Here is a 26,965-nt window from a genome sequence, read left to right on the forward strand (position 1 = left end):
TTTATTATTGTTGTAAGTTCAATCACTCATATAATTAAGTATAGAGTTTTAAGCATATCAAAATGAAACATTATAAATAGCACATTTAAACTGTTATTTTTACTGAGTGGTGAGGTGCATTCTGGGAGTTGTAGTCTTTCCTGGTTTCCGATCTCAAGCGGATGTGTGCGCCTGACGTGTGGGCGCCATGAAGAGTAGGACGTTGTCTTCAAACACGCGAAGTAAAATGTACTTATTTTTTTAATGTGGCCCAGCAGGATCGTCCGCTGTGCAGCTGGATGCCTCTCAGCTAATATTTCCTGAATATAAACTTCACTCTACCGAGAATTGTTTCAGCACAAGTTGTATGAACGCGAGCTAAGGGTCTTTTCTTCACAAGCTTCTTGAAAAGAAACGTTGATATTCTACTGATTCTTCTTCAGCCTGTGAGTACAGATCATCTGTGCAGGTAAATCTCAGACACAGCTATCATCCCACACTGTCATAATCCCACAATAACATTTCACTAAACTGTATGCCAGCATACTGAAGCTGGGGTGAGACTGGGCTGGCTTTAGAAGCAACACTTATGGGAAGGACATAGGTTTACATTTTGTATTACTTTGGATATTTATAAAACAGCTTTTGTTTCCAATCATCCAAAAAATGTGTATTCGGATGCTTTAGTCTCTTAAATGTTTATAAGTTGTTAATAACACGTTGTTAGTTTATACGTTGTTAACAAAAAGATCTACTTGTGTATTCGCATTTTATTAAACGGGAAGTCAGATCCAGACAGATTTAGGGATTTCTTAGACTTTATGATTATGATATGGCCCTGCCTTCATTCACTGTTACATAAGCCTGATGTCTGGCATTTCTCTTATTTATGAAACACCAATCATGCATCTATACATGTTACAACCTTTTGGCACTTTTTTCAGTTAATGATATAAAGGTTTCTAAGACGTGCCCGTTTCCTCACAGAACTTCAACCACATTGTCCCATTATCCGTCTTAAGCCAAGTAGTATTACTTGCTTGAATGGTTTTTCTTGCTATAAGATATTATAGTATAACCCCAATCATTAGGTCGATGAAAAGAACGATTATTGTCCCACTAGTTATGTGCTTCTATTTGTTTTAATATATTGTCTACAACTGTCAGAACTGTTATACTCAATGTTTTACACTATCACATTTTAAATTACTTCAATTACTTCAGTTCTGTTTTTAACAGATCTGTTAGTAATTGTACGACTCTTGAGCCCTTTTTGTCATGATTTTCTTCACGAAAAGAAATGCATTCCTTGTGGATTTGTCGGGTTTCACGCTGTTAAAAGCGCCTCGAAATGACTGCGTTGTATTTGGTGCTCTATTAATAAAGTTGAATTGAAACTTGAATTCCGTTGACCTCCAGACATCAACACACGGCTTGAACCATCGGTTTATAAAATGTTTCAGCTCTTTCGCACCAGTGTGACTTAACAGTTGCCTGCTCTGATGTAATATGGCTTCAATGCATATAACATATCTTACACTTTGTCTGTTTTTCCTCTCTGCAGGCCCTCTTGACTTGCTCCTTATGTCTGAAGACTCGAGTAGTGACGAGGATTGGAATGCATCCGCCACAAAAACGGCCTACTACGATGTAAATAGTCAAATGAACAACCCCGAATCCCACGTCAAATGTTGGGAATGTGGGAAACTCACCAGCGACTTGCAAAGCTTGCTGACCCACTACAAAAGCCACAATGTCGAAGCCACCTGCCACATCTGCAAAATCACTTTCCGTCGCCTAATCTCACTTTCCTTACACCTGGAAAATGCACACTCACCCCCCCAGTGCAAGGAGTGCCACCTGCTGTTCATGAACGTATGGGAGCTAAACAAACATGCCGAGGCGCATCATGTGGCGCCTGTGTCGCGTGAAAAAGGCCCACGCGCGAAAGCTGCTGCCGCATCCAAGGGGAAGAAAAGCCATAGTTTTACCAATGTGATGACTGTGGAGAAAGGAACAAACACCACAATAGGTACGCACGGAATGAAAATGAAGCATGAGGATGGACTTGAGCCCGCTGACCACACTCTGGAGAGTGTGATGGGTGATGATGATGATGATGACGACGACGATGACGACGATGAGGGATCAACTAGTTCGGAATCTGATGCCGGAGTAACGACACTCCCAGGACCTATAAACCTCTGTGGAGACGATGACGAATCGGACGGTGACTCGGACTCAAGTTCAACTGATTGTTCTAGTGACTCTCCATTAACTCCGCCCCCCAAGACCATTCCTATACCGCCGCACAAAAACCTAATGTGTGCTGCTTGTGGCAGAGGGCCTTTCAGGTCGCTGAAGCTCCATCACCTGCACTGTACCGGCGTGAATTTGAAATATCAGTGTTGCCTGTGCAGGCTCGTATTTATAACTGAGGAGTCTCTAAAAGAACACCAGATGCCTTTGTATTCCTGTCATGTCTGTGGCCAGGTTTTCTCACACGAGAAGATGTTGGACGGCCACCCGTGCCCCAAGGAGAACCGACCGCGGCTGGTCCTCTTTTGTCCTGAAGCGATGCCGAAAGTTTGTAGCCTATGCAAATCTTTTTTTACCTCTGAACGCACTCTTTCAGTTCATGTCACCAGAGCACACGTGTCACTGGTCAGCACCAAGGTGCGCTTTATGACCAAGCCACTGAATGATAAAGCGGCTTCAGCAGGCGTCCATAAGAGGGACGGTCAGTCGGCCCTCTCTGGTTCCAAGCAGGCTTTTAATGGAAAGCTCCCTGTCAATGAAATCTATGCAGGCTCCTTGACAACTCGGGTGAAATCGAGCCCTTCCTCTGCTCCCATCCCGACATGTCTCTTACCAAACGCTTCACCAGACAAGGTGGGTGTTCGTCCCGCTCTGCCAACGAACCAGCTTCCGAAAGCACCTTCCCCAACTTCTCTGCACCCTGACAGCGACACGGAAACGGCCTCCGCCTCCGCCGTCCCCGACGCCAAGCCTTCGGCTTCGCCCAGCATTCTGGCCATGTTCGAGAACGACAGCCGGGCTCTGACGAAACGCACGCAGTCAAACTGGCGCTTTAAGGCCACCTACCCTTGCAGGCAGTGCGGCGCCATCTTGCGCCACGCTTCCTTCATCATCAGCCACCGCTACCTCCACCGAGGCCAGCGCCCGCACCGGTGCCAGTGCGGCCGAACGTTTAAGCACCGGCTGCATCTCCTCCGACACTGCGTCCAGCACGCGGAGGCCGTGAGCTACATCTGTGTCAGCTGCGGAGACACTTTCATGGGAGCCAAACTCTTGGCTCGGCACCTGAAGGGCCAATCACCTAAAGCGTCGTGTCGTCAGCCCAAACGGAAACGTAAAAGGAATAGGAAGTGCAAGACGACTTTTAGGTGCAACTGTGGACTGCTCTTTTTCAGGCCCTCCGCTTACATATGGCATCAACTTAAAAACAAGGAGAAACGTTAACCGCCGAGGACGTCAGGGGTCTCGTTTAGGAAACTTTGGCGCGAGAGCCACCTCTTAAGTTTCACATGCACACAACAGAGAGAAATGGTGTACGACAAAACAAATTGTGCACTCGGGCACTCGGATGACAAATTCGCCTTTTGAATCGCAGTGGACCTGTCATCAGTAACCTTTAATAATCCCAGAAGGTAAAAATACATCCCCCATGTCCTTTCCTCAACACAGCCACATTTAACCATAAATATTTCATTTTAAAGCGGTTCACTATTAACAGGCAAACATTAATAAGTCAATTCACCACTTGTGTCCACCGTTCCTCCCATTTCCAAACTGCATGCACGAGTGAAAGAGCACACGCGCCTATGTGCGTTTTCTTATTTCTTTTGATGCGCCTGGCTTTTGTGTGGAAAGTGCTGTATGTTTTTTTGGTTTTGTTTTGGGTGGGTGTGCCACATTTTGAATGAGGACTCCTGGTTTTGAAAACATTCTTCGCATGTTTGCACTTCAATTTAAAGAAGTTATGTCAAGAGTTCTGTTTGATTTCTGAATATTTCTGGTAAAAGTGTTTCAAAGGAGAGGGGCTGATCCAGATTCAACTCTTTTTTTTTTTTTTTAGATGTCCGAAGAGAAGATGTACATTAAATTGCCCACTCTCTTCTGTTGGAGGCAGGATTGGTGAACACAACGTGCAGGATCGGCCATCAAATTGTTTTTTTAAAGGAAAATTTTGTTGGAATAAAACATTCAGTCAATTTGAGACAATTCTTTGGCACTGATTAGGAGTTAAACAAAGAATAAACACACACACACACACACACACACACACACACACACACACACACACACACACACACACACACAAGATAAAGCCAAGTAAAATATACTGTACATGTCAAAGGGGCCTTGGAAAACAAAGTGTTAAACCGGTACAGATTTGAAGAATATAAGCGTAATTAATTTGATTCCAAGTGACCAAATCAAAGCAAAAACATATCCACAGTCATCCTCAGTTGCTTTGGACTCTCGGGACGGTTGTCAACATGTTTTCACTGTGCAAATCATACATTGTAAGCAGCGTTCAGCATTCCTCCTACTGTATCTTAACAAAATGTACAAATCTAACCCTTATGGATTTTTTTGTTTTTTTTGTCAGAGTTAAATTTACTTAAAACACATTTTTTTTTGAAAAAAAACAAAAGTCATCCAGTTTCTTTCTTCTCAATAGAAAAGAAAAATAATCCAGTTTTGTATTTATTTATTTTTCTCACAAAGTGCATTTGGATCAATGAGGTCGACTTTGTTTGTTTTTTTTGTTTGTTTGTTTTCAGACTTCTTTTTTTTCCCCCCCAATATGAATTGGTTAAAAAGCGAAACTCCCTCGACACGTGGAAACAGGTCTTAATATTTACGTTGGGAGTGGAAGGTCTCTCGCTGGCGAAACAGTGTTTTGAACAAACAGTCCCTGGTTTAGTTGGTGTTTACTTTACACATGTCCACTAGATGGCGCAGTTGCCTAAATCTTAAATTGAGCAATTTGAGCACAAGTTTTATTGTTTTTTTGTTTTTTTTTAGGACAGGCTGAAGGGTCAGTGACAAACAGGGTTTGGTGAGATATACTCATCTCTTAAAACTTAACTAAAAAATTTAAAAAAAATCATTGTATGTTTTTTAGAATCTGTAACTTCCAATGTTTGTTTTCCTCAGCTTTTGACACGACGTGTACACAATAGTGTGGAGAAAGAAAAGAAAATCAAAAAAGACACTGCTCAAGTAGTTTTCCAACGTTGTTGAGATTTCTCGATTTACCGTCTTCCTGTACATTCACTCTTTACTTTTTTGTCGTAATGATTTTTGTGTGAATGTTAGATATTAAAGAATCTACAGAAGCACATTTCACCAGATGTGATGCATCCTTTTTATGACGGGTTTTGTCCAACTTTTTTATTCCCTCCACTTTTTAAACCCTTTGTCACTGACCCCTAAACTGTTCGACATCCCCTACTGAATGAACTGGTTACAACCTGAGATGTTGGTATGCTCCTGTGAGCTTTATGTATGGCAGCCAGTGAAATCCCACGTTGATTTGGTTTGAAATAAAAAAAAAAAATTTAAAAAAAGTTTTTTATCCACAGTATACTTCAGATTGGTGTTCGTTTCTTCATCAACATGCACTCGAGGGGCGTGGAGGAAAGCAGATCAATGAGGAATTCTGTATAAGTTTGATCAGCCTACTTATAATAATCAACTATGCAATCATTAAACTCACTGCTGATGTCAAGAGGGACTTTAAATCACATTTTTTTGTAACTAATTCGGTAAACACATTTTCTTTTTGTAATATACAGTACTGTGAAACTATAATAGGCAGCTGTGGAAGAAATGCTTCAAATCAGCTTTAAAACTAATAGGAAAACATATTCTTTGTCATAAAAAAAAAAAATGCAAACTGACTAAACATTAAGGTTGGTTTTTTTTCTCGGTACAGTTGCGAGTGGCTTGAAGGGAGGTTCTTCCAAACATCTTTGAGGATAAACCACAGAACCACAGTTTCTTCCTCTCGCCCCAGACACGTCACTTTTTCTCGAGAAAGTTCTTGGTGACACTGGCTGTATGTTTGGAGTTTGTTTTGAGGCCTTTGTGATTGTGTTACTAGAAGGAAACGTGTCGCATTAATCCCAAACCTGCAACTAATATATCACACAGTACTATATATGCATATATATATATATAAAATCATTCCTATTCGTTCCATAGGAATGAGCGAATAAAATAGTTCGATGAAATCTGACATTCGATGTCTCAAAAGCCTTAACTGATTGACTACAACGTTCTCTTTTTGCAGTTCTTTGTACGCCGTCGCACGGACATCTGTTTAAAACACAACCACGCCCAAATACTCTGATTTTCCCACAATGAGTGGAAGTGCGTCTTAATTTATCTGTATAACTTTACAGGAGTGAGTCACTGTGCAGCGCACACACTGGGTACTCGTCCAGAAGATGAGATCTTTAGTGGGAATGCCAGTCCTCCAAGTGGTTCAGCATGTGAAGAGTCTGTGGCAGCGCTGGGGTGGAGAAGATTTGTGTGGATGAAAACGCTTTAAACACAGGGGATGCAGCCATGTCACCTGCAAAAGAAAAAAAAAAAAGTTTTTACAAAAATATTTTGTTTTTCCTCCAAAGAAGCCACAATCCAATTCAGACGTCGACGCCACATCCTGCAGCACGCCGCGAGGAGGTCTGCACTGCATCTCTGCAGTAAGCGGCGGTTACCTGATCTCTGCGTTACGCTGACGTAAAACCTGAGACAGCAGCTCAGAGGTTTGTTGGAAGCAGCGACTCAGCTCGTCCAGCTTCTGCTCCATGGAGAGGATCCGCTGCTCCATCTCCCGATAGGAGTTGTTCCAGTTGGCGCTGAGGTCGCACATGATCATCTGCATCTGTCGGAGCATTAGAGTCAAATAACTAATAGTTTATGAGCTTGGGCAAAAACACTTTGAAGTCAATGTTTGACCACAAATCTATCTAATACGACTGAAATCTAAAGAAAAATGTCAATATTGCAGCAAAGCTTTGTAGTGTACTAACTGATGTTACCAAGTTGCTTTTGCCAACTGCTTTGGTAAAATGATCAAGGCCAACAACTCCTTTCTCTGTTTGCTGACGCTGCGGTTCAGCTGCTTTAATGCAGTACCAGAGAGCGGCATGTTTATTTTACTGTACACGGTTAGACTCTACTGATTGTAAAGTGACCATGGCTTTGTTTATTTCTGACCTTAGGGCCACATTTCCAGTTTGGAAAAGCTCGGATTGTTTTCCAACATGAATAAATCAATTTGTCATTAGTGCCTCTTATTGGTTAATATTGTTTTCATCTTGAGCCGATTCCACACGGAGAACTGGTTTTTGCCAATGAATATCCAGACAGTAAATCCCGGGAGCATTTTGATGCATTTCTTTTTTTTAGCAAACTTTATATGTATCTGTTCAGTGTTAAATGCTTTTGGGTTTTTCTGTTTTTTAATTTATCAACAGAGATCAGCGCACAATATTTCAAATGTATTTACCTTTGGCAGGTCCACCATCTCACTGACATAATCTCTCAGTTTTCTCTGTTTGAGCCGTAAATGTCGAAATCTGTTCAGGAAGAGAAAAGTATTTTAAAGGGTCAGTATGGAAGGAGGGCTCATCGACTTATGCCATGCAGTGTTATAGAATTGAGAAATGAAAATAGATTTTTTTTATTTTTCAAATACTGTGGCAAGATATTGGACTGATACATTTTTGATTTTTCGATTGTCCAGATTATGTCAAATCCACACAACAGGCATGGACCGAAACGTCTCTTCAGGAAAGACTCTGCTGTTTATTTAGGCAGCTTCCTTTTACAGAAGTTACCACATAGAAATCACTGCAACTTGCACTGCCGACCTGGACAGTGTTTACTCCTGATGCCCTTATTGTCTCAAAGCAACTGAATCAGGCCAATTTCTCTTGATTACATAGCTTTGAAGATGTTTCAAGAGGGTTCATCAAGGAACCAGTTAGATAAAGTGTAAATATGCATAGACCTGCCCTTCATGGCGCAATCGCTGTTCAAACCCGGGTCCCTCAATCTGAAGGTCAGAGGGTCATCTGATGCAACAGCAAGGGCTCTTTCACCGCTATCATCCCGACAAACAGATGCAAGCATGCTGCCTTGTGATCTTTCCAATATCCACATTTATAAAGTGAGTCGGACCATTACATGCACGGGAAGATAATCATGTTAAAACAGCCTCCAGAAAGCAAATTGTGTTGAAAAAAGTACACTTTTAACCTGAACAGTAGTCCAGGCTTTTTCACAATCGCTTGTGTGTGCAGTTGACATTTTGAAGATATCAGCCGTTGAAAACAAAAATGAACAAATTAAATCAGAAAATAATGGCATTTTGAAATAAATCAAATTAAATTAGTAGTGGTGGGGGTGCGTCACTGTAGCAGCTTGTCCATAACTTGCTTTTTCTTTCATTACATGTTCTTTCATCATGTGTTTGAACCATTCCTGCTTTTACTTTTTTACTACACTCATGACAGACTGGATGCTTTACACGACCAAAGAGTCGGAGCGTTGTCAAAAATTTTCACATTGGAAGCTTTTGTCTGAAATGGTCACGTTTTCAGTTTTCAGAGCACCATTGTCGTGTAAATGGACTCCCAAGTTCTGCGTTTTTACTTGAAAATCTTTGCAAGACACAGACACTTAAACTGATGTCATGACCGGGAGATTATTTGAATTGAACATTTAAAAAAAAAAATTTAATTAACAAATACTTCCTCATTTCACAAAAAGACAATTTCTTAAAGTAAAAAAGATAACTGAAAAAAGAATGATAGGAGAATATGATGTCATTGTTAGATGTCCAAATAGAAGCTCTGGACTGCCCGCCTGCAGATGAAATGTTTTTTTTTTTCTGGACAAATATAGACGTCCCGGCTTAAAACCGAAACCTGTGATTTGGCGTAGAAAATGCTGACTATCAACTATTCCACTACTCAACCTGGAGGAGTCGTGCTGGGTTTGTTAAAGAGCTTATAAAACGTGGTTTCAAGGTTTTTGAAAAATGGAGGTGGAAAAGCTCTAAATTTAGCGCTTTAGATTGATGAAACCAGAACCATTAGAAACCGATCTTGAGATTGACCGGCGAGTCCCCGAGGACATTAAGGTGATGGAGTGATGGCCTCATTATAATGCCCTTAATCCCACGGTGTGGCGGTTCCTCTCGCTCATACTTTCCGTGGAGTGTTAATTTGTAATGGTTGAGCCTGGTTTAAAGCAGGAAGTCCAGCCCTTCCACTCAGGCTCGCGTACCCTCACATCTGAAATCCCGCTGTTAGGTTAGCGGATCTTGTAAAACGTACTGTCTTTTACAATACATTTGTTCTTAAGAAAGGCTCGATAATGAGCAAACGCAACTCTAATAAGGAAAAAAAAAAAAAAAACAGAACGAGAGGTGACGCCTCGTCGTAAAAGTTTCCCTTTTCTTTCTTTTCTTATGAGTGTCTGAGGGTGGATGTATAATATTGTGAACTGATGTCAGATACTGTAAATAGTAGTTGGGTTTTTTTCTTTCTTTCTCTTTTTTCCTAAAGGTCAGTTAATTATTTACTTGCTGGTATGCCTTGGACTCTTTACGATAGCAGGGTTAACACACGCCCTACCCACATCGCAGTCGCAAGAATATCTAATTAGTAATCTAAATCATTCGTTAAAATCAGTGACTCTGTGGCTGAGCATGTTGATCCTGTGTTAATGAGCCATAAACGAGACACGTTAGACACACAAACCAACACCCACATACATCCCTTCGCCCAGACCTAAATACACAGACGTCCTGCCCAGAGGCAACACTCCACCAAGCGGTCGCTCACACTCTGATGGCTTCCAGAAGGCACCGCTGGTGTCGCCGGTGCTCGCCGCGGTTGCCCTTCATCAGGTTTGTGCGGTGAAGCAGCCAGCATTCTCGAAGCACATTGGCAGCAGCATGGCGAATCTGGTAGGAGGGACAGAAATATGACTAGGAAAACAGAAGTCTTGCGTCCTGTGCCTTGACCCTTTTCTTTCTTACTGGCCTCTAATTTCATTCCGGCCACTGCTCGGTCCGGATCTGCCGAGGTTTGCTTACATTTGCTGGTTTGGCATTCTTGGGGTTTTTCTCTGTGAAAGTGTTGTGATATTGAAATCAAGATGTTGTTATCGTGATAAAATATAAGGAGCAATCTTACAAAATTGGGACACAAGCGCCGACATTGGCTTGGATAGCTCATCATTGGACACCAGAATTCACAATTAGCAGTGAACTTTCAAGATGGCTGCCAGTTTTCACCAAACGTGACTGTATGAATTGAACCTATAATGGCACTGAATTCCTTGTTTGCTGCTGTGATGAAAACAAGAAGAAAATAACAACTAAAACAAAAAAGGGAGATTGAACTGAACCTCTTCAAACTGCTATGAGAAAGAAAGAAACAGTTACAACTTGATAGAAACACTAGAAAAAGTAATAAAACTGTGATAATCAATAGAAAGAATAGAATCATCAAATTAACAATTAAATTAATTCAAGGCAACCGAGAAGATACATTTTTATTAGAAATTTCACTGTTGTTGATGCTTCTTGATGAATTGATTGGTGAGTGTACTTTATCTAAAGAAAGATGTGTTTGCAGACGTCGATGCTCGAGTCTTGAATGGGAACGATCCTCCTGAAATACGCAGTTATCAGCTGTTCTAACAGATCAACCAGTATAAAGGGTAAACCTTTGAGTTCAGGCCAACCAATTGAATCCAGTATTTCCTGTGTTTTGTTCTCTGATGCTGATTTGGAAAGATAAAGAATTCTGAGGTTGTTTCCACAGAGAGGCTCATATACAGGAATCCATACAGGCTGTCAACACTCCTCCAGTATCACCTTTTTTTACACTTCGCACTTTTCTCTTTGATTCTATTCATGTCTGTTTGTCTTCCTGCCAAAATCACTGTCGCTGCCCTGCAGTGATGTCACTCTGGTCCTGTTGTGAGGGTTATTAATAGAAGTTGTCAGTGTTTGCATCCAGATGTCTTCCCTTGTTCCCATCAGTGTAAATCTCGACCGCTGTGGACAGCTCAGGAGGATGCATGCGTAGCCAACACACGCACACACACACACACGCACGCACGCACGCACGCACGCACGCACGCACGCACACACACACACACACACACACACACACACGCTCACAAACCAAAACAACCACATGCGAGGCAGAAAGATGCACCAAAGTGACCGGATGCAGCCACCAGGAGAAAGGAAATGGTTGTATCCTCCTCAGGAGTTCAACAACCGCAGTCAGGCATTGCTGTCCAGTTTGTTGGGAAGGCGTGGCACTGCGTACAAACATAACTCTGAACTCTCACTGATGTATATTCCAGGGTGCGACACTGTTTCCATGTTGGCTTTCTTTTTTTTTCTTTCTGTCTTTTTTTTTTTTAATAAATTTGTTTTATATCAAGCCACGTCATTTTTCACATGAAAAGACAAAACCTTTAAACCTGTCCAAGCACACAGCCTCTCAGAAAGCCACTTTCACACATGCTCGCCAACACACGCATGAGCTCGAGCAGTTTCCTGCCGTCACTGCACCGTCCTGAACTGACTCAAGTTTCTTTCCTTGCAGAGATAAGATTATTTCCTCTGTTTGACACCTTGAAAAGAGGCTGTAAAGATGTTGAAAGACTCCTTCTGCAACCTGTTTTCCCACACTATCCTGTACTCTGGTGACTTTTGCTTCAAGGTAGAAATTGTTTTTGCAATCAAAAACCAAAACACACACACACACACACACATGACATGGAAAGCAGTGACACATGCATCCAACATGACTTATCGAGATCCCCGTTTGGGTCTCTACGTAACAGCAGCAACTTTTGATAGGAAGAGATTGTTGACTGCGGAGACCGTCAAGCAAGGACTGATAAAACTAAAAGTGTCGTTCGCTGACTTCCTATGTGAAAGGTTTGAACACGATCCTCCATGTGCTGACTGACATAAAGATACATTTGTTATTTGTGTAAATGAAGGTTTTCACTGAGTGTAACCCCCTAAACTGCTTTTGGGTTACACAGGCAATAGAAGTGTAACTCTGTGCTTTAAATCAAAAATGATTTCATTTTTAAATCAATAGCTATTACGCCTACTGTTTTTCACTAGGCCAGGGATAATCATCTAAATATAATGAGAGCCTCAAGAATTTAAATTTTTTTCCCAGGGGGCCAAGTTGTGACAAAGCACTTCTACCACAAGGGAATTATTGGTTAAGATCATGTACGTTTTCATTGTTCATTCAACAGAATTTACCTGTGAAATGTGGTTTAAATGTGGTCAAAATATTTTTTATGAAATGTGCTTATGGACCACAAAGTACAGTGATGGGGCCACCAGAGTTCCAATATCTGCACAAAGTTTATTTTGAATTCCTCTCCATTACTCTCACAATGGATTTTGGTGTAAAAAAACTATTTTACCATCCACTTTGTACAATTCGTCATGGCTTCTTCGCAATAACCAAAAGAAAAAAGTAATGGTGGAAAAAACGTATCCCCCTGACGCCCAGTAATTTTCCTGGCTCGCCCCCCGTGTAGCTCTGTGGCAGCCCTTCAGGGGAATCCCATCCCACACTTTAAAAACCACTGTTTAGTCCAAAAGTACAGGCGAACGGTCCAGTGTGCCCTGCCTCTGCCGGGAGTCGGCTGGGATCAGCTTCAGACAGACAGATCAGGAGAAAAAAAAGTCTTATTTTACACAACTACCAAGCATTTCAAACCAATATGGAGCATACTAATGTTTGTTAGTGTGTGTTATATTATTTTGTACAGCAAATTGAGACAGATCTCTGCTCTCCAGTCTGAATTACTAAGCAATGTTGCAAGGATTTGGCAATATTAAACATGGATCTAACATTGATTTTTGATGGACTATCCGACCTAAAGACATTTCTAATATCAGCAAACTGACAATCAAACAGGAATTAGAGTTACCTAGTGCAGCCCTTTACGGTAATAGAGTTCAACCATAACAAAACATCCACATTGTGTGTATTCCCATAACTCAGTGCCACATAGAGTATTGAACTTTTTAATGCACACTGTTGCAGAAAAACAATATTGCATGTTCTTACCCGTTTGGATATCTGGATGTCCAGCATGAAGAAGTGCACATGTTTCTCTCCCTTGTTTAATGCCAGCTTCTCAGTGACGATTGCGACCAGCATGGCAGTGCAGGCTACTCCCTTAAGTGCAACACACACACACAAAAGCACACACTGCAGTCAGCTCACTCTCCCAGCGACGTCCAAAAAGAAACAATCTAAAACAGCGAAGTAAAACTGAGGCCAGTCCTTGCAGGCTGGTTCTATCTTGTTTTGTCCGTATACAGTGGCATTAGTTTCTTTGTTGACTACTTTTTTAAGCCTCAAAGGAAAGAACTTATAGAGAAAACTCGATGTTGATCTTCATTCCCCAAATAGTTTCGTCTAATAAATCAAAGTTATATTTGCACCAAAAGTTCACTGGTAAAACAGACCTAATAGTGAGGCTTTTCCTCTGAGGATAACTTTGTGCTATTACTGGAAATGGAGCTACAAAATGATGGTGAATATTGAAATGGCACACAGGGTAGTCCTCCTCCACAAAATCACACAACAGCACACATAGAAAAAAACTAAACACATGACAAGCATTACAAAAAGAGAAATGTTTTGTTTTCCTTTTACCTGTTTCTCCTTTTTTGGAATTGCATTAGAGAGAGAGAGAAATAAGAAAGATCACACATGAGCATAAGAAAACTTCAGCCAGCGCTTTGAAAGATATATTTATCCTTCACTCCAACAGCCACAGAAATATCTATCATTACATCGTCTGTGAAACCAGGGAGGTTCAAACTCTTTCCGAGGATCCGTCAACACGCCGTGATGGGTCGCACGTCGTGTTGTCAACCCGTGAACACAGCTGTGAGGTGAGTTATGGGTGGACAGAAGCCAAAGCACTGACCGAGGCTTTCAGCCATATCACAGGTGTGAGCATCACCACCAGTCACAAGCTCTCTGAGCTTCCCTGATGGGAGTAGGAAATTTATTTTATTTCCAAACCATGGGCACAGGTTGGCACACCCGCTTGTTGCACTGGTGCCAAAGGCAATAAACCACCTAAAAATGGATATGGTGGAAAGTTTTCCCTTAAAAGGGGGGAACTTATGAAAACAAGGGAGATGGAGAAAGAGAGATGGGGGGAGAGATTGGGAAGATTGTTTTCCACTCTGTCACAGAGGTGTCGAAACCGGACTTGTGCCCACATCCCGAACCAGGGCAGAGTGTCTTATCTGCTTTCGTCACACTTTAAGGCAACAGTAAAGTGTATTGTCTTTTGAAGCGTGCAGCCACTCCTCGCTGTAAGTAACTTTATTCTAAATGAATCACCTCTAACTGTTTTATCTTTGATGCCTACAACTCTATCTCTGACCTTCCCTCCCAACTTTTCTATTTGTGTCTTTTTATAGCTATAAAACTATAATGTTCATCTTGCATGAGCAAAAAAGAAATTTACCACTTCAAAAGGCCTATTCTGTTATTATTTGTGCACAAATGGCGTAATCAACCTTTTCAAGTTGCCAGAGTTTCTGTTTCTACTTCTTTTTTTTTTTCATACTCCCTGACAACAGGCCAGCTGATGTCACTTCATATTCACAAGGAACAAACAAAACCAGCAGCACACAATGTTACCGCTCAGCAGAAACATTGCGGATCGTTTCGGTGTGTGCCGACCGTCGACCTCCCTCAACCCTTTCACATCAGCACCTGGTACCACCAGAAGTGCAATTGAAGAACAGCACGTTCACGTACAGCTCAGCCCTAAGTCACACACCTGTGATACAAAGTCTAACAGAGCATGACGAGAGGACTCGTGCAATCGGCTGCAAGAGGTGGTGGAGATGATTTAACCACGCTGCAGGAATGTGAAGGGAAATTGGAAAAATTTAAGGGAAAAAATGAGGAAAACTGTTGGTGTATTGGAACAGACGGGGATGAAGTAACCTGGAGTGGATGGAACAACAGGGAACAGCGGGGAAAGCAATGCAATAAATCAAATAGAATGTATCAACAATGTATTAAGTCAGAACAAAGAACCGACATAACAAGAACCAAATATGGCATCATAGCTCATGCCGGTTAATATCGCATTAAATATTTCATAGAGTAGAGCTTATTAGTATGCGGGGGTATAAATCAGAGCAAAACAGAGAGGAAGTGAAGGAAGGAATCATAGTATCTGGAAAAATCTTGTTATTGTAGGTGTTATCAGAGTGGTTGCGTACACGGACAGAAGTTCGTGAGGTGGTTTCATTAGGAACAAATACTGAAGTGAAACAAAGATAACACATCTCCACTCCCAGTGCTTATCGAAGCAAACATTAAAAGTGGCTAAATCATTTCCCCACACAGGCCAGAAAACAGCAGATTAAATAACACAAATACCTCACAACAGTTGCGTGTTGTATGTATTCCAGTATGCTCACTATTTCACGTTTCTTAAAAAAACGTTTGGATTTTAGAGTTGGATCCCCCAAAAACATTGAGCCACATATCCATTAAATGTTTGCCTAAGAAGAAAACCAACCAAGTTACCATGACTCCAGTGAAGAGACACACGGCCTTTCCACAGCTGGTGTTGGGTGCCACATCCCCGTATCCCACTGTCAGGAAGGTGATGGCTATGAGCCACAGAGCCGTGTCCATGGAGCCTGTTGATGCCCCAGTCTGCCTGCAGGAGGAGAAAACAGCTCTGAGGCAGGGACAAGGGATGTTTTCTCCAGATGCTCCCACAGCCCACTTCTTGTTTGGGGGTGAGTGTCTGTCTCTCTGTGTTTGTCCTGTGATGGACTGATGACCTGTAACACTGCCTTCACCCAATGCCAGCGGGAATCGGCCGCGGCCCTCTTTGACCATAAGTTGACCATAAGTTGTATAAAATGGTACAACCTCTGATCTTCTATTATTCTGTTATGTAACAGCAAAAACAATAGTGTTGCTCATCTATCGACACATGCTCAAACCCCAGCCATGTGAACTGTAACTGCACCTGATTATATGACACAAGGCCTCATTGTCTACATAACAAGATTTTCAATGAATTTAATCATATTTAACCAATACAGAGAAATATTTTTGATTTTTTTTCATGGTTTATGACTTTTTAAATGTCCTCAATACAAAATAGTCCACTGTGCTTTAGAGAAAGAGATATTGAGGGACTTTTTTCATTTACTTTGCATGTATGTGTGTATGTAATGCAGTATCAAAGCTGTGGCTGTCTTTTTTATGACTTAAAAAAACTCATGAACAACTTTATGAAGCAAAATGAACAAAGTAAAACCAGTATAAATATAGATCTATCAAACATGAATACTTATTTTACTGAAAAACAAAATTACAGGAAAACAAAAAAAGTGTCACAAGGAAAAATATCTGGAATATCTGGGTGGGATAAATCAGTTTGCAAGGAAACATGTTGTCCTCAAACTTGTTGCACAGATGAAAAATAGCAAAGTGCCAAATAGATTGGAATCTTGCTCTGGGTGTGCCCTACTTTTACCTCATAGTATCTGTGCTATAGAAGCTCTCGTGGTGGGGTGTTCCCCGAAGTCTGCAATAGTGAGTATCTGTTAAAAAGTATCCTTAAAAAAAGTGCTGAATCAGAATGTGTTCATGGGAGGCCAAGGCACAGTGATGCGTTGGGAGTGAAGGTTGACTCTTGTGGTCGGCTACAACAGCTGAGCTCAAACTGATGGTTCTTCTGTAAAAACGAAAACATAATGTGTATGGTGCAACAGTGAGGTGGTCATAATGTTATGGCTACTGAGTGTCCAAAAGTTTTCTCAGTCTTGTCTGCAATTAATCAGAGGCTTTTTTTGTTTGTTTTTTTATTTTAAATTTCACGAAGCAATTAGGATCAAAATGTAAAAATGACCTCAAACTAACTACACAACAAAAAAACCCTGTGAAGGATCAGGTTGACATTCTACTGGCTCATGCTAAAGACTTTCTTTTTTTTTTTTTTCAAAGTGGCAAAACAGGAAATTGCGATTTTGAAACCTGTTATCGGAACTCAGTTTTGAATAGATTAATAGTTGTAATGTAATATTTTACAGTGTGCATGAGTGAAACAGCGAGTGGATGATTGGAGGAAGATGGTTGACAGACGGAGCTGCAGCATGTGTTTTTGTTTGAACGCCGACAAACAGCAACTCGTGCTGAAACACAAATATGAACATTTGAATTTGTTTTGACTTTGGTTCATTGGGAAAATGATTGACGTGACTTCAGGCAGTCACGTGTTTTCACAATACATGATAAGCGACCATTGTTAAAGGTCAAACTGAAAAGAAAACAAGTGGAAAATGTGAAGAAAGTGTGAAGAATAATGGCATAGGGGATTGCTGTGAAAAGCAATTAATCAGCATTTGTTTAGTTACTTTTCCAACGTGTAGTGGCCAGTTAATATTTGTTGGACAGGCCCAACTTTATCAAGCTTACTTGATTTTGAAATGGCGATGTAAGAATCCCTTAATAGAAGTAAGGATACAGAGACCAGAGATGTCAGTGTGACTCCCCATGCCAGCCAAGGAAATTGCACCCAGTGTATCAATACATGTAGAAATGAGTAGATGTCAGTCCTGCATGTGCCATATCCCACGCCTGTTAGTAGACTGACTTCCAACTTTTGACATCACAGAGTAAATATCCACTTGTATTTGTGTTGCTGATACTCATGCAGTCGTCCTCCCTACCTTTCACACAGAGTAAGCATCCAAGACGCAGTGAGCCAGGTCAAGAGAATGATGACTAGCAGCATACGCACCGGGTGTTTGTTCATCAGTACCTTGAGAACAAAACGAAAGGTGAAGTTGATGTTGTTGAGCGAGCCGATGCTCCGGTAGGAGGCGCTCAGCAGCACTTTGCTGTGCAGTAGGATGGCTCTGTGCACCAAGTACAAGCGGAGGAACATCAACACTGATAACAGCAGCTCCATGCCCTGCAGCGCCTCGCCGTCGTTATTGGAGACGCACGGCGGAGTGGAGGGGGAGGACGAGTTGACGTGGAGACCCGTCTCCAAGTATGACCCCACAGGGTGGATGACGCAGACCAACAACTCCAGAGTGATCACAAGAATCCTGTGGCTGGTCATGGCGATACGCCAGTCCACCTGGTTGTGGTCAATGATGAACAGCTGAAAGACGGAGCAACATAGGATTAATAACAGTGGAAATACACGAACAGCTCAATGTCAGATAACCATAGAAAACATCTGATATTCTCTCAGTGGCCATTTCTATTTTCATTTTGACGTGCTTTGACTATCATGGTTGTTGTTACATACATATTTTGATAAGTCTGCAGAAAAATAATGGAACATAAAATGAGTGCATCACACATCCCCACATCTGCTTAGTGAGGATTTTATCAGTTTTACCTCACTTGAATTGTGATTAAACCTCCTTCGCCGGCAGACCAAGCCAAATATCAAATACATGTTAGTTTAAAATGTAAAGTAAAGCAGAATCATCCTTCTCAAACATTGACACTGAAAGTTATTTCAGTTGTCGATAAGCTCACACTAAATAGTGAAGTTGTTTGAATTGTGCACAACTAAATCTACTTTGCGTGTGTATAAATGGACAAAACCTCATTATGTACATAGGCATGTGCTCATGAATAAAGAATATTGTGTGCATCTCCCAGATTGTTAATTTATTAAAATATACTGTACAACACAATTTGTTTTGCCACATTAAAAAATGTTTTGTTTAATGAGGCGAGATGCATTTTCTCACCTGGTTCACCATGAATTTTGTTTGCTTACTTTATTCAAAGTTATTCTCGATATCGCCTTCCAAATCGAGATCAATTTTCTGTTGCACGTTCAGCTCCACGGTATCACGTTTTTGTGCTTACAGCGACTCAGTGCTAAAATGTATGTTGGCTCATATTTTATTTTGTCTACACCAGGGGTGTCAAACATAAGGCCTGTGGGCCAAGACCGGCACACAAGAGGCTACAGCCTGGCCTCATAGTGGACAATAGAGATCGCTACCTCGTTGCTCAGAGCCAGGTTGTCAGGTTGAGTTTGTAAAAACATCCATTATGCAACAGTTGTTTTGGACTTTTCACTGTATGTTGCATCAGAAGGTTTCTGTAAACTTTCTTAATGTTGAGATTGTATTAATTTCTATTAATTATTGTTTGGTTTTGCCAACACCTGTTTTAGTTTTCTAACTACGCTCGACTGCTCTATTGGACTATTTAAAAAAAGTCAGAACTCAGTGAATGTCTGTGGTATCAGATTCAATTATTGTCTCTGGCTTTGGATTTAGGTTGAACTTTACTGATACAGTTGTGTGGTATATATGTAGAAGTATAGGTAAACGGATTTCAATTAGGTTGATTATAAATTGAAACAGGTCTGATTTTATGTTCCATCTCCAAATGATTTGTTTATATCCAATCTAAAACAAAAGTGAAAAAATAAATAAGTAATGGTTTGGTTTTGTGAAAATATAGATATGTCCATGGCGTACACTCTGCACCACAACAAAACAAAACATAATATGGCATCATTTTGCCAGTCTGGCCCGCTCAAGATGAAATTGGAACGTATGTTGCCCTTTGACACACCTTGTCTACATCATGACATGTATTCCATAATTCTTTTTAATAAAACATGAACTTGTAAAGCTTTGTGTTTAAATAAAAAAAACAACACACACACAGCATTCACTGCTCATTTGTCTGAAATATTTTACATTTTACACTCCTTCTCTATTGTCGTGTGGTTCCACTGAACAAAAGTGTTGTTGAAAAACAAAGAAGGGACGCTTTCACAAAGCAGGAGGTACAAATATGTTCATATTATCAATCTATTTTTTGGTTTGTTTGTTTATTTGATCTACTTTCTGCTCTGTTTGACTCGAGTAGTGAGTGTAATCAAAAAAGGGCTTCAAATTTATTTTTCCCCCTTTTTTCATTCAAACTGTTTTCTCAGTTCACTCATTGAGACATCCTGACATTTTTAACATAGACAAGTAATAAGATCCAAAAAACAACACTGCATCTGCGCCCTCAACCTTCTCCTCGTTATCTCCTCCAAGCACTTGGAGTGGACCTCCTCTGGTATCTCACACACACACACACACACACACACACACACACACACACACACACACACGCGCGCGCGCGCAAACAACAGAAAATTACAAGAGGTGAACAGGCACTCACTAACAGAACCAACACAGTGAAAAGCCAACTGTGCAGAAAAACTTTGCACTCCGTTTTTTTACTCCACAATCCTGATGGCTGCTGGACAAAATGTTTACTCTGGTTAATCTCAACCAAATCCCTCCATGTATATTAAATTCACACACAAAAGCAGCGATGCATGAGAACTGGAAAAACATCACAGCTGCAATATTCTACATGCCTGTGTGGGCTGACATTTGTTGCGCTGGTTTTATGTTTTTTTTTTACACACGTGGCAGATAAAACAAGGACAATCCGTGTTAAACCAACAGTGGACTAAATGCTCCTTCTACAACAATCACTATCAAATTTTTCTAAAAAAGCCAAGTCCAAACTGATCTATTTTATGACAAACACTTCTGGTGTAAATAAAAGTGATGCACAAAACACAAGGCTGTAGAAACCTGGAGATCAACAATGAACATACACTCGCATGAAAACTCTTAACATAAAAAAACTTAATAACATAATAATAGCGTCAAAAGTGGAAAGCCAACTCACCCGGATGTCTTTATAATGGAAAGCTATAATGAGGATCAGGAGACACCCAGTGGACAGGCTGATGGAACAGTTGACGATCAAGGCGATGTGAGTTCCCTGTGAAAGAAGAAAATAAAAAAAAACATAACCAAAATAGATCTTGGATAAAAAGGTGGTTTTCTGGAACAGCTGCTCCTATTTCCATTGTTGTGTTTTATGAACGAGCTTATCAATTGCATGTTTCGATGATACCATTAGTAGAAAGGGTTAGAACATATACAACGACGGTGGTGTTTATTGTGTTTGTATCTAGATTGAAGGAAATCATACGAATGAAAAGTTCCTGGCTGATATAAGATCACTGTTGGCCAACATACAGGAAAAAAGTAGAGAAATTGTTTCATTTGCAACAAAGCTGGCGTGTTCGGAGGTAGGATCTTGTAAAATACTTGGTAAACTTGATGAAATACTCATATAACATTGTTAAAGCTTTAGCCCACAATGGAAAAATGTTTTGTCAATTTCAAACAAACTGGAACAACTTCTATATTTTTCTGCCAACTCTTTACTTAACCATGGATTCAGCATGTGTAGAGAGCTTCTTCGTCAATGTGACCCCTGTACTGTCACTGGTACTGTAAGTTCAGACTGACCGGCTGAAAACTTTGCTTGACTTTAGTTTGTAATGCTGAAACAATTTAATTATTATTTACTAGGTTAATTCCTTCTTTTCAGGTATTTGTGTTTTCATTACATAGTTTTTTCTCATGTTCAATATCCGTTTGATGTGTTGTTCATCATAAGACAAGTACACTGTGGTCATAAAAGGTGAACAGGTCCATCAACTGTAACCAGGATGGAAATGTCATATTCATATAATTCATATATATTGTCATATAACTATCGATTTATATTAAAAGGGTCAACTTTCAAAAGGAAAATATCCACCACACCATTACATCACCACCAGCAGCCTAAATCTATGCTTCCATGTTGTTTACTGTGGAAATTCTCACTCTAGCATGTGAATGTAAAGGCAGAAATTGAGACTCGTCAGGCTGGTTGAAGTTTTTCCAATCTTCTATTTTCTCATAAAGCGTAGCCTCAGTTTCCCTTCCCTGGCAGAGAGGCAACCAGTGGTGGTTGCTGTAGCTCACCTAGTCTGGGTCCTTAGACGAAGCTCCTTATTTTATGAGAGCCTACCCCGGGCCTGGGTGATTATGAAAAAAATAAGAGTCATAATGGCTCAGATGTTACCCGGGTCTGCGTTCCACGCTACTGAACCAGGGAATATCTGTTGAGAAATACTACTGACAATACAGAACTGATGAAACACTATCACATGAGTAATCCTAGGGAGAGGAGTTGTGTGCAGACAAATGTGGGACCTATGGAGACTTTGAAAACTCACAATCAATACTAACTAAGAAGCATCTGGTGGCACAGTGTTCTAACGCATGTAACTGCCAACGACGATCACAACTCCCTGTGTTGGCCCTGTGACCCACACAAGTAGACGGACAATCACACAAAAACTTCAAACGAATGGTTTTGGATTGGTTAAGGAAACAAGCGTACCCGGGAAAAACCCACACATGCAAAACATGCAAACGCCACGTTGAAAAGCCCCCCGAGTCGACTCTCGAATCAGGGATATTCTCACTGCGAGGTTGTGATTGCTCACCACTGCAACATGTTGTGGATCTGATTCATTACATTGGACATAATAAGTTTGCATCTACTTCTATTTTTGGGGTCTTATTTCCTCAGTGGCAACCAGTGCACTCCTACCTCAAAGGATTTGTACGTCTTTTGTCCATGATAACATTTTCAGTCATAAAGCATAAATTAAAACAATGTTAATGAATTTCTTTCAGTTTGTGGATTGGGTCTGAATTAGACCAATGCAAAAAATGTACAGTCGTGACGTACAATGAAAAAAAACTGTGATTGTTTTATCAACATCTTGCATCCTGATGCAAATTCAAGAGTGTGGATAATTTAACAGGAAGTGATGCTGATGTGGTTTAAAGTCAAAAACATGCATTATGAACTTTCAAACTTGACCATGTAGGTGGCATAGTGTGACGTTCGCTGGCACATTACCTTGTTTTCCACAGTTAGCATCCACATCAGGCCTGCGTTTTATCCAGGGCCAGTTAGGAGACCCCGCAAAGGCTCAGCATTTCACCACACACCATAACAGAGAGCTCAACAACATGTTTCTTGCCGAGTTTCTGAACATTGTTTTTGTAACATTTTCTTGCTGGAAACAGTTCTTTCCAGCCTGGTGAACCGAATGTGGGTAAACTGTAACGCGAACAGCCTCTCGTAGTCTCTTCTTATACAAACATTGAGCCACTGTCAATAGAGCAGGCCACCCAAGGCAAAGTAAATAAATGAAAACATGAAATACCAAATCTAATGCAAATGAAGGTGGCCTGGTTTGATAAACGTAATAATGCATGCATATAGCTTTACAATCTTTATTATATTTCATTGTCCATTCTCTGTTGAATAAAGGGGGCGGGGGGAGTCAGCTTGCAAAAGACGGGGAAGTCCAGGCACAGTTGAAATATTTTTGAATATTCAGTCAACACCTCACACCTGCTTGATGTGACGCTTTCAAAATGTGATACAAACTAGTTGCATCTTTCAGTTATTAAATGGTGGAGCTGTTACACAGCGAGACAGACAGAGAATACATTGTTTGAGCTAAATAGTCTCAAACACAAGGAATTAATTGTTAAGACTCAGAAATAGTGATATACACCATCATAAGAATATCCCCTTTGGTCAGAATTAAGCATTTCAAAACAAAAATTACCAGGTATGTTTCGTCATGACAGCTTTCTTTGTGTACAGGCATGCGTGAGTGTTCTCTATCAGCCACGGCTGTACTCGAAATTTTAAAATGATAAAAAACTGAACAACACGCCCAAATGTGCACAAGCGAGAAGGGCGAACTGAATTTGAGTGAGTGTGAGGGTGTGTGTGCTTGTTCTGTTTGAGTTGAACTCATGAACATTACCTGACATCACTGCAGTATATATAACGCAAGAACAACACGTATTGAATAAAAGAACATAAAGTATCCTAATTATTGTCGGCGTGATACTAAATTACGAGAGAATGAGAGCCACTGCATCTACGAGCAGCACTACACAAATATGATCTCACCTCATGTATTCGAGCTGTGGCGAGACACCAGAGTACCCAGATAAAAACCCATAAAAAAAACACAGGGCGGAACATGCAAACTCCACACACAAAGGCCCACTATACCCAACGCGAACATCGGATACTCTTGCTGTGAGGAACAATAGTTGACCATTATATTACCGTGCAGTATAGTTCAGGAATCCTTGAAGGAAATCCCAAAGACTTGTAGGTGTATTGTCAGATGACATATCTGGAGTTGATAAGTGCAGTCTAACATCTGTTTTGTCATGGTCCAACGTTTCCCGTCAAGAACAATTCTTTGCATTAGAAAACTAAAATCTTGTTTCAGGTTTTCCTTATTAACTTTGTGAACCTGCCCTTCCAAAGGTCTCTGCACAGTCCTGTTTTCAAAATATAACTTATAGTATTATGAGTGGACCGTTTGAATGAGGTGTTTAACAGCTAATTATGTCTGACATGACATTCAATATTGTTTGTTTCCTGTGATTCAGTCAGTTGTGACGTTGCATAATGGTGACATCATATTAAGTAAAGTTTATGCTGCAAAGGGTTGGATTTCTTGAAATAAAGAAATAAATCTATTGGGGAAGAACTCTCCAGTTGAATTGAGTTTTTCACAACAAAATCGTTAACTCTTCTTCTTGGACGTCAGACCTGCAGTCTTGGAACGACACAGTCAGTCCACCTCATCCAATGATCTGACTTACCAGGAAGGATCACGCTTGGCTGTTCACTCTCAATGTTTGCACGCTGTGTGGGATTGAAAAGTCAATCCAGTGTTGTCAAAGTTGTCAAAGTGCTGCAGGATAGATGACATGAGGTCACATGTGGGTCAAAGTGGATGTAGCAGGAACAATCACCGCCAAAATCAAGAGACTTTTAGACTGGCCATGCAAACACTGTAATTATACACTAAATGATGTGGAAAGATAGCCTCAAGGACTGTTAACAATCTCACTGTAGGGGAAGAGGTGAAACGTGGAAAAATGTTCCATAAATAGCCTTGTTTTCTTGCATAACCATGAAAAACTATGCTTGAATATAACTTTGTCCGCTGGAATTATAAATAATAGGCGAGCTCCAAAACATATGATAGCATATTTACAAATAGCTTTTAAAAATTCATTCAGAAAACAACTCTGTGTAGCACCTATGTGACTAAATGTCATGTCTGTCCACTTGTCACATCTTACACTCGTGATGTGGACAGTGCATGAAGGGAAAGCGCTGAATGCTGGCGACGGTTACATAACCTATGGTTAAATCAGCAGTGCAGCTTCTCCAAAATAATATGCTTTAACTGCAGCAGAGGACTTTTCCAGTGCATCAGCATTTCCATGATTTCCAAAGCTGATGCCTGTTGTTAGGAATAGTTGGACAACACCTGTTCTTGGTTCATATTAGTGAAGTGCAACAGTAATGCATATTTAAGCCACGAAGTGGCTCATTTCTCTCCAAGTCTAACCCTCATGCATATTCAAGGTCAGGTAGTATTTCCACTGGTTTGTCAAAGAAGCATAACCAATGTGAATCAGAAATGTGAAGATTTCAAACACGGTTATCAATCACTGGCTTCACAACATTTGAGGAGGTCTGATGTTTTTAGGTATGCATGAGAACTTTTTTCCACATGTGGAAGTCAGGGGGAGTTAATAATTTGTTGATTGTGTGGCCTGGCATTGTTATCCTCTGAGATCTGCATGTTAAAGTCATGAGGCTGTGCAACCAAACACGAAATGGACAAACTAATCAGTTGGTCAGAGAGTCAAAGCCCAGGTGCAGATTCCGCTGCATGGAGTTTGTGTTGACTTCTAATCAACTCTGTTGCTATGACAAATATAGGCAATTGTGTTTTTTTTCTCCACCAATTACATCAAATTCAATAAAACAAAATACACTAATAAGATAGGGTATGGATTAGTTCCTGTTTGTTGATAAAGACCAAACAAAACTTTTATTTCGAGGAGCACATGTAACTCCTCCATAAGCAGTGAAGATGAGTTGAGATGCTGCTTCATGGTAGAAACAGTTGTTCATTCAAAGCAAGATGTTGAAAGTACTGCAGTCATTGTGTTGGTTATGTTAACTGATGATGCGTTCAGGGATAAATACTGTTTATGACACGAGTCTTTCTAAAATAAAATCCAGGTAGAGAAAAGTCATTTAACTTGTGTCAAGTGCAAATGTCTTATGTGCTCAAATTTTGACTAGAATTGTTCATGTAGAAGAAGCAAAGTGTCATATGGTAGTGGTTTCCAGTATGTTTTGTTTCCAGAGAGAATAATGTGGTGATTTTGTACCTACCGGCTCATACACAAAGGGACATATTTCGGCGTGGATGATCATGAGCAGGATCCCGAGCAGGGCAGTGCCCAAAGCCAAGGTGCAAAGTCGTCTTCTGTCCTCGATTAGAAGCTTTCGGTCTCGCAGTCTGTAGAGGTCGTCTCCTTCCATGTGAGCGACCCGTTTCCCGGTGAGTGACAGGGGCACGGACACTTCTGCCGCGTCCCCGCAGTTTCGCCTGATCGGGCCATCGCAGTTCACGCAGTCCACTTTGGAGTCGCCGTGCAGGTTGCGGTTTGTCATCTCCCCTTCCAGAGCGCACACGATCCGTCCGCCTGCCGCGCTCTGCCCGTCCGCGGTTTCCGCTGCGCTGTCCCGCGCCTCCCCGCTGTACTGTCCCGTCTCCCGTTTGCTCTCCTCCCGCGGTTTGGAAGGCATAGTCCGATGGGAGATATGCGTACCGGGCCGCTATCCCGTTTGTTGCTCATCGAAGTGGCGGGTTTACCCAAAACACTTGTTCTACTTCTCTGTCAATCTCCTGCGGACCGACTCGACGCTCCAGATCAAACTGATGCACGCCGCGTGCACGGTTTATCAATTTAATGTGTGTGTGTGTGTGTGTGTGTGTGTGTGTGTGTGTGTGTGTGTGTGTGTGTGTGTGTGTGTGTGTGTGTGTGCGCGTGTGTGTGTGT

General features: G+C 41.0%; 2 protein-coding genes across 7 annotated transcripts; one reads left to right on the plus strand and one right to left on the minus strand.

Annotated features, from left to right (window-relative positions):
- The first annotated feature begins 130 nt into the window (after positions 1–130).
- LOC308114673 (uncharacterized protein) lies at positions 131–5,191 on the plus strand. Of its 4 annotated transcripts, none has more exons than XR_013935627.1 (3): positions 170–448; positions 1,544–3,650; positions 4,079–4,217. XR_013935627.1 is itself a non-coding variant. In XM_080471746.1 (2 exons), exon 2 carries the CDS (start codon positions 1,564–1,566, stop codon positions 3,460–3,462), a length of 1,899 nt encoding a protein of 632 aa, XP_080327872.1. In that variant the 5' UTR covers positions 131–448; positions 1,544–1,563; the 3' UTR covers positions 3,463–5,191. The 4 variants fall into 4 exon arrangements, 2 of the variants coding, with proteins under 2 accessions (XP_080327872.1, XP_080327873.1); XR_013935628.1 differs by having other exon boundaries at positions 170–425; XM_080471746.1 differs by having other exon boundaries at positions 131–448; positions 1,544–5,191.
- On the minus strand, positions 5,033–26,965 carry kcnn4 (potassium intermediate/small conductance calcium-activated channel, subfamily N, member 4). Of its 3 annotated transcripts, XM_080471748.1 has the most exons (9): positions 26,295–26,965; positions 20,829–20,924; positions 17,822–18,261; positions 15,660–15,795; positions 13,158–13,268; positions 9,873–9,994; positions 7,529–7,598; positions 6,735–6,901; positions 5,033–6,589 (listed from the first exon to the last, which is right to left on the minus strand). In XM_080471748.1, the coding sequence occupies exons 1-9, from the start codon at positions 26,709–26,711 to the stop codon at positions 6,586–6,588; spliced, it is 1,563 nt and encodes a 520-aa protein (XP_080327874.1). In that variant the 5' UTR covers positions 26,712–26,965; the 3' UTR covers positions 5,033–6,585. The 3 variants fall into 3 exon arrangements, with proteins under 3 accessions (XP_080327874.1, XP_080327875.1, XP_080327876.1); XM_080471749.1 differs by lacking the exon at positions 13,158–13,268 and having other exon boundaries at positions 6,369–6,589; XM_080471750.1 differs by lacking the exons at positions 5,033–6,589; positions 6,735–6,901; positions 7,529–7,598; positions 9,873–9,994 and adding an exon at positions 12,426–12,739.

Source organism: Lipophrys pholis, assembly GCF_963383615.2.
Source record: "Lipophrys pholis genome assembly, chromosome: 9".
Classification (NCBI taxonomy): domain Eukaryota; kingdom Metazoa; phylum Chordata; class Actinopteri; order Blenniiformes; family Blenniidae; genus Lipophrys; species Lipophrys pholis.

Bases quoted from the DNA above. Each gene is read 5' to 3' on its own strand.
- LOC308114673 (XM_080471746.1), top strand. From the start codon at position 1,564: ATGTCTGAAGACTCGAGTAGTGACGAGGATTGGAATGCATCCGCCACA.
- kcnn4 (XM_080471748.1), bottom strand. From the start codon at position 26,711: ATGCCTTCCAAACCGCGGGAGGAGAGCAAACGGGAGACGGGACAGTAC. The intron at 18,262-20,828 runs GTGAGTTGGCTT...TCCGTCTTTCAG, and splicing joins TCCATTATAAAGACATCCGG to CTGTTCATCATTGACCACAA. The intron at 9,995-13,157 runs GTAAGAACATGC...CCCTCCTACCAG, and splicing joins ACATCCAGATATCCAAACGG to ATTCGCCATGCTGCTGCCAA.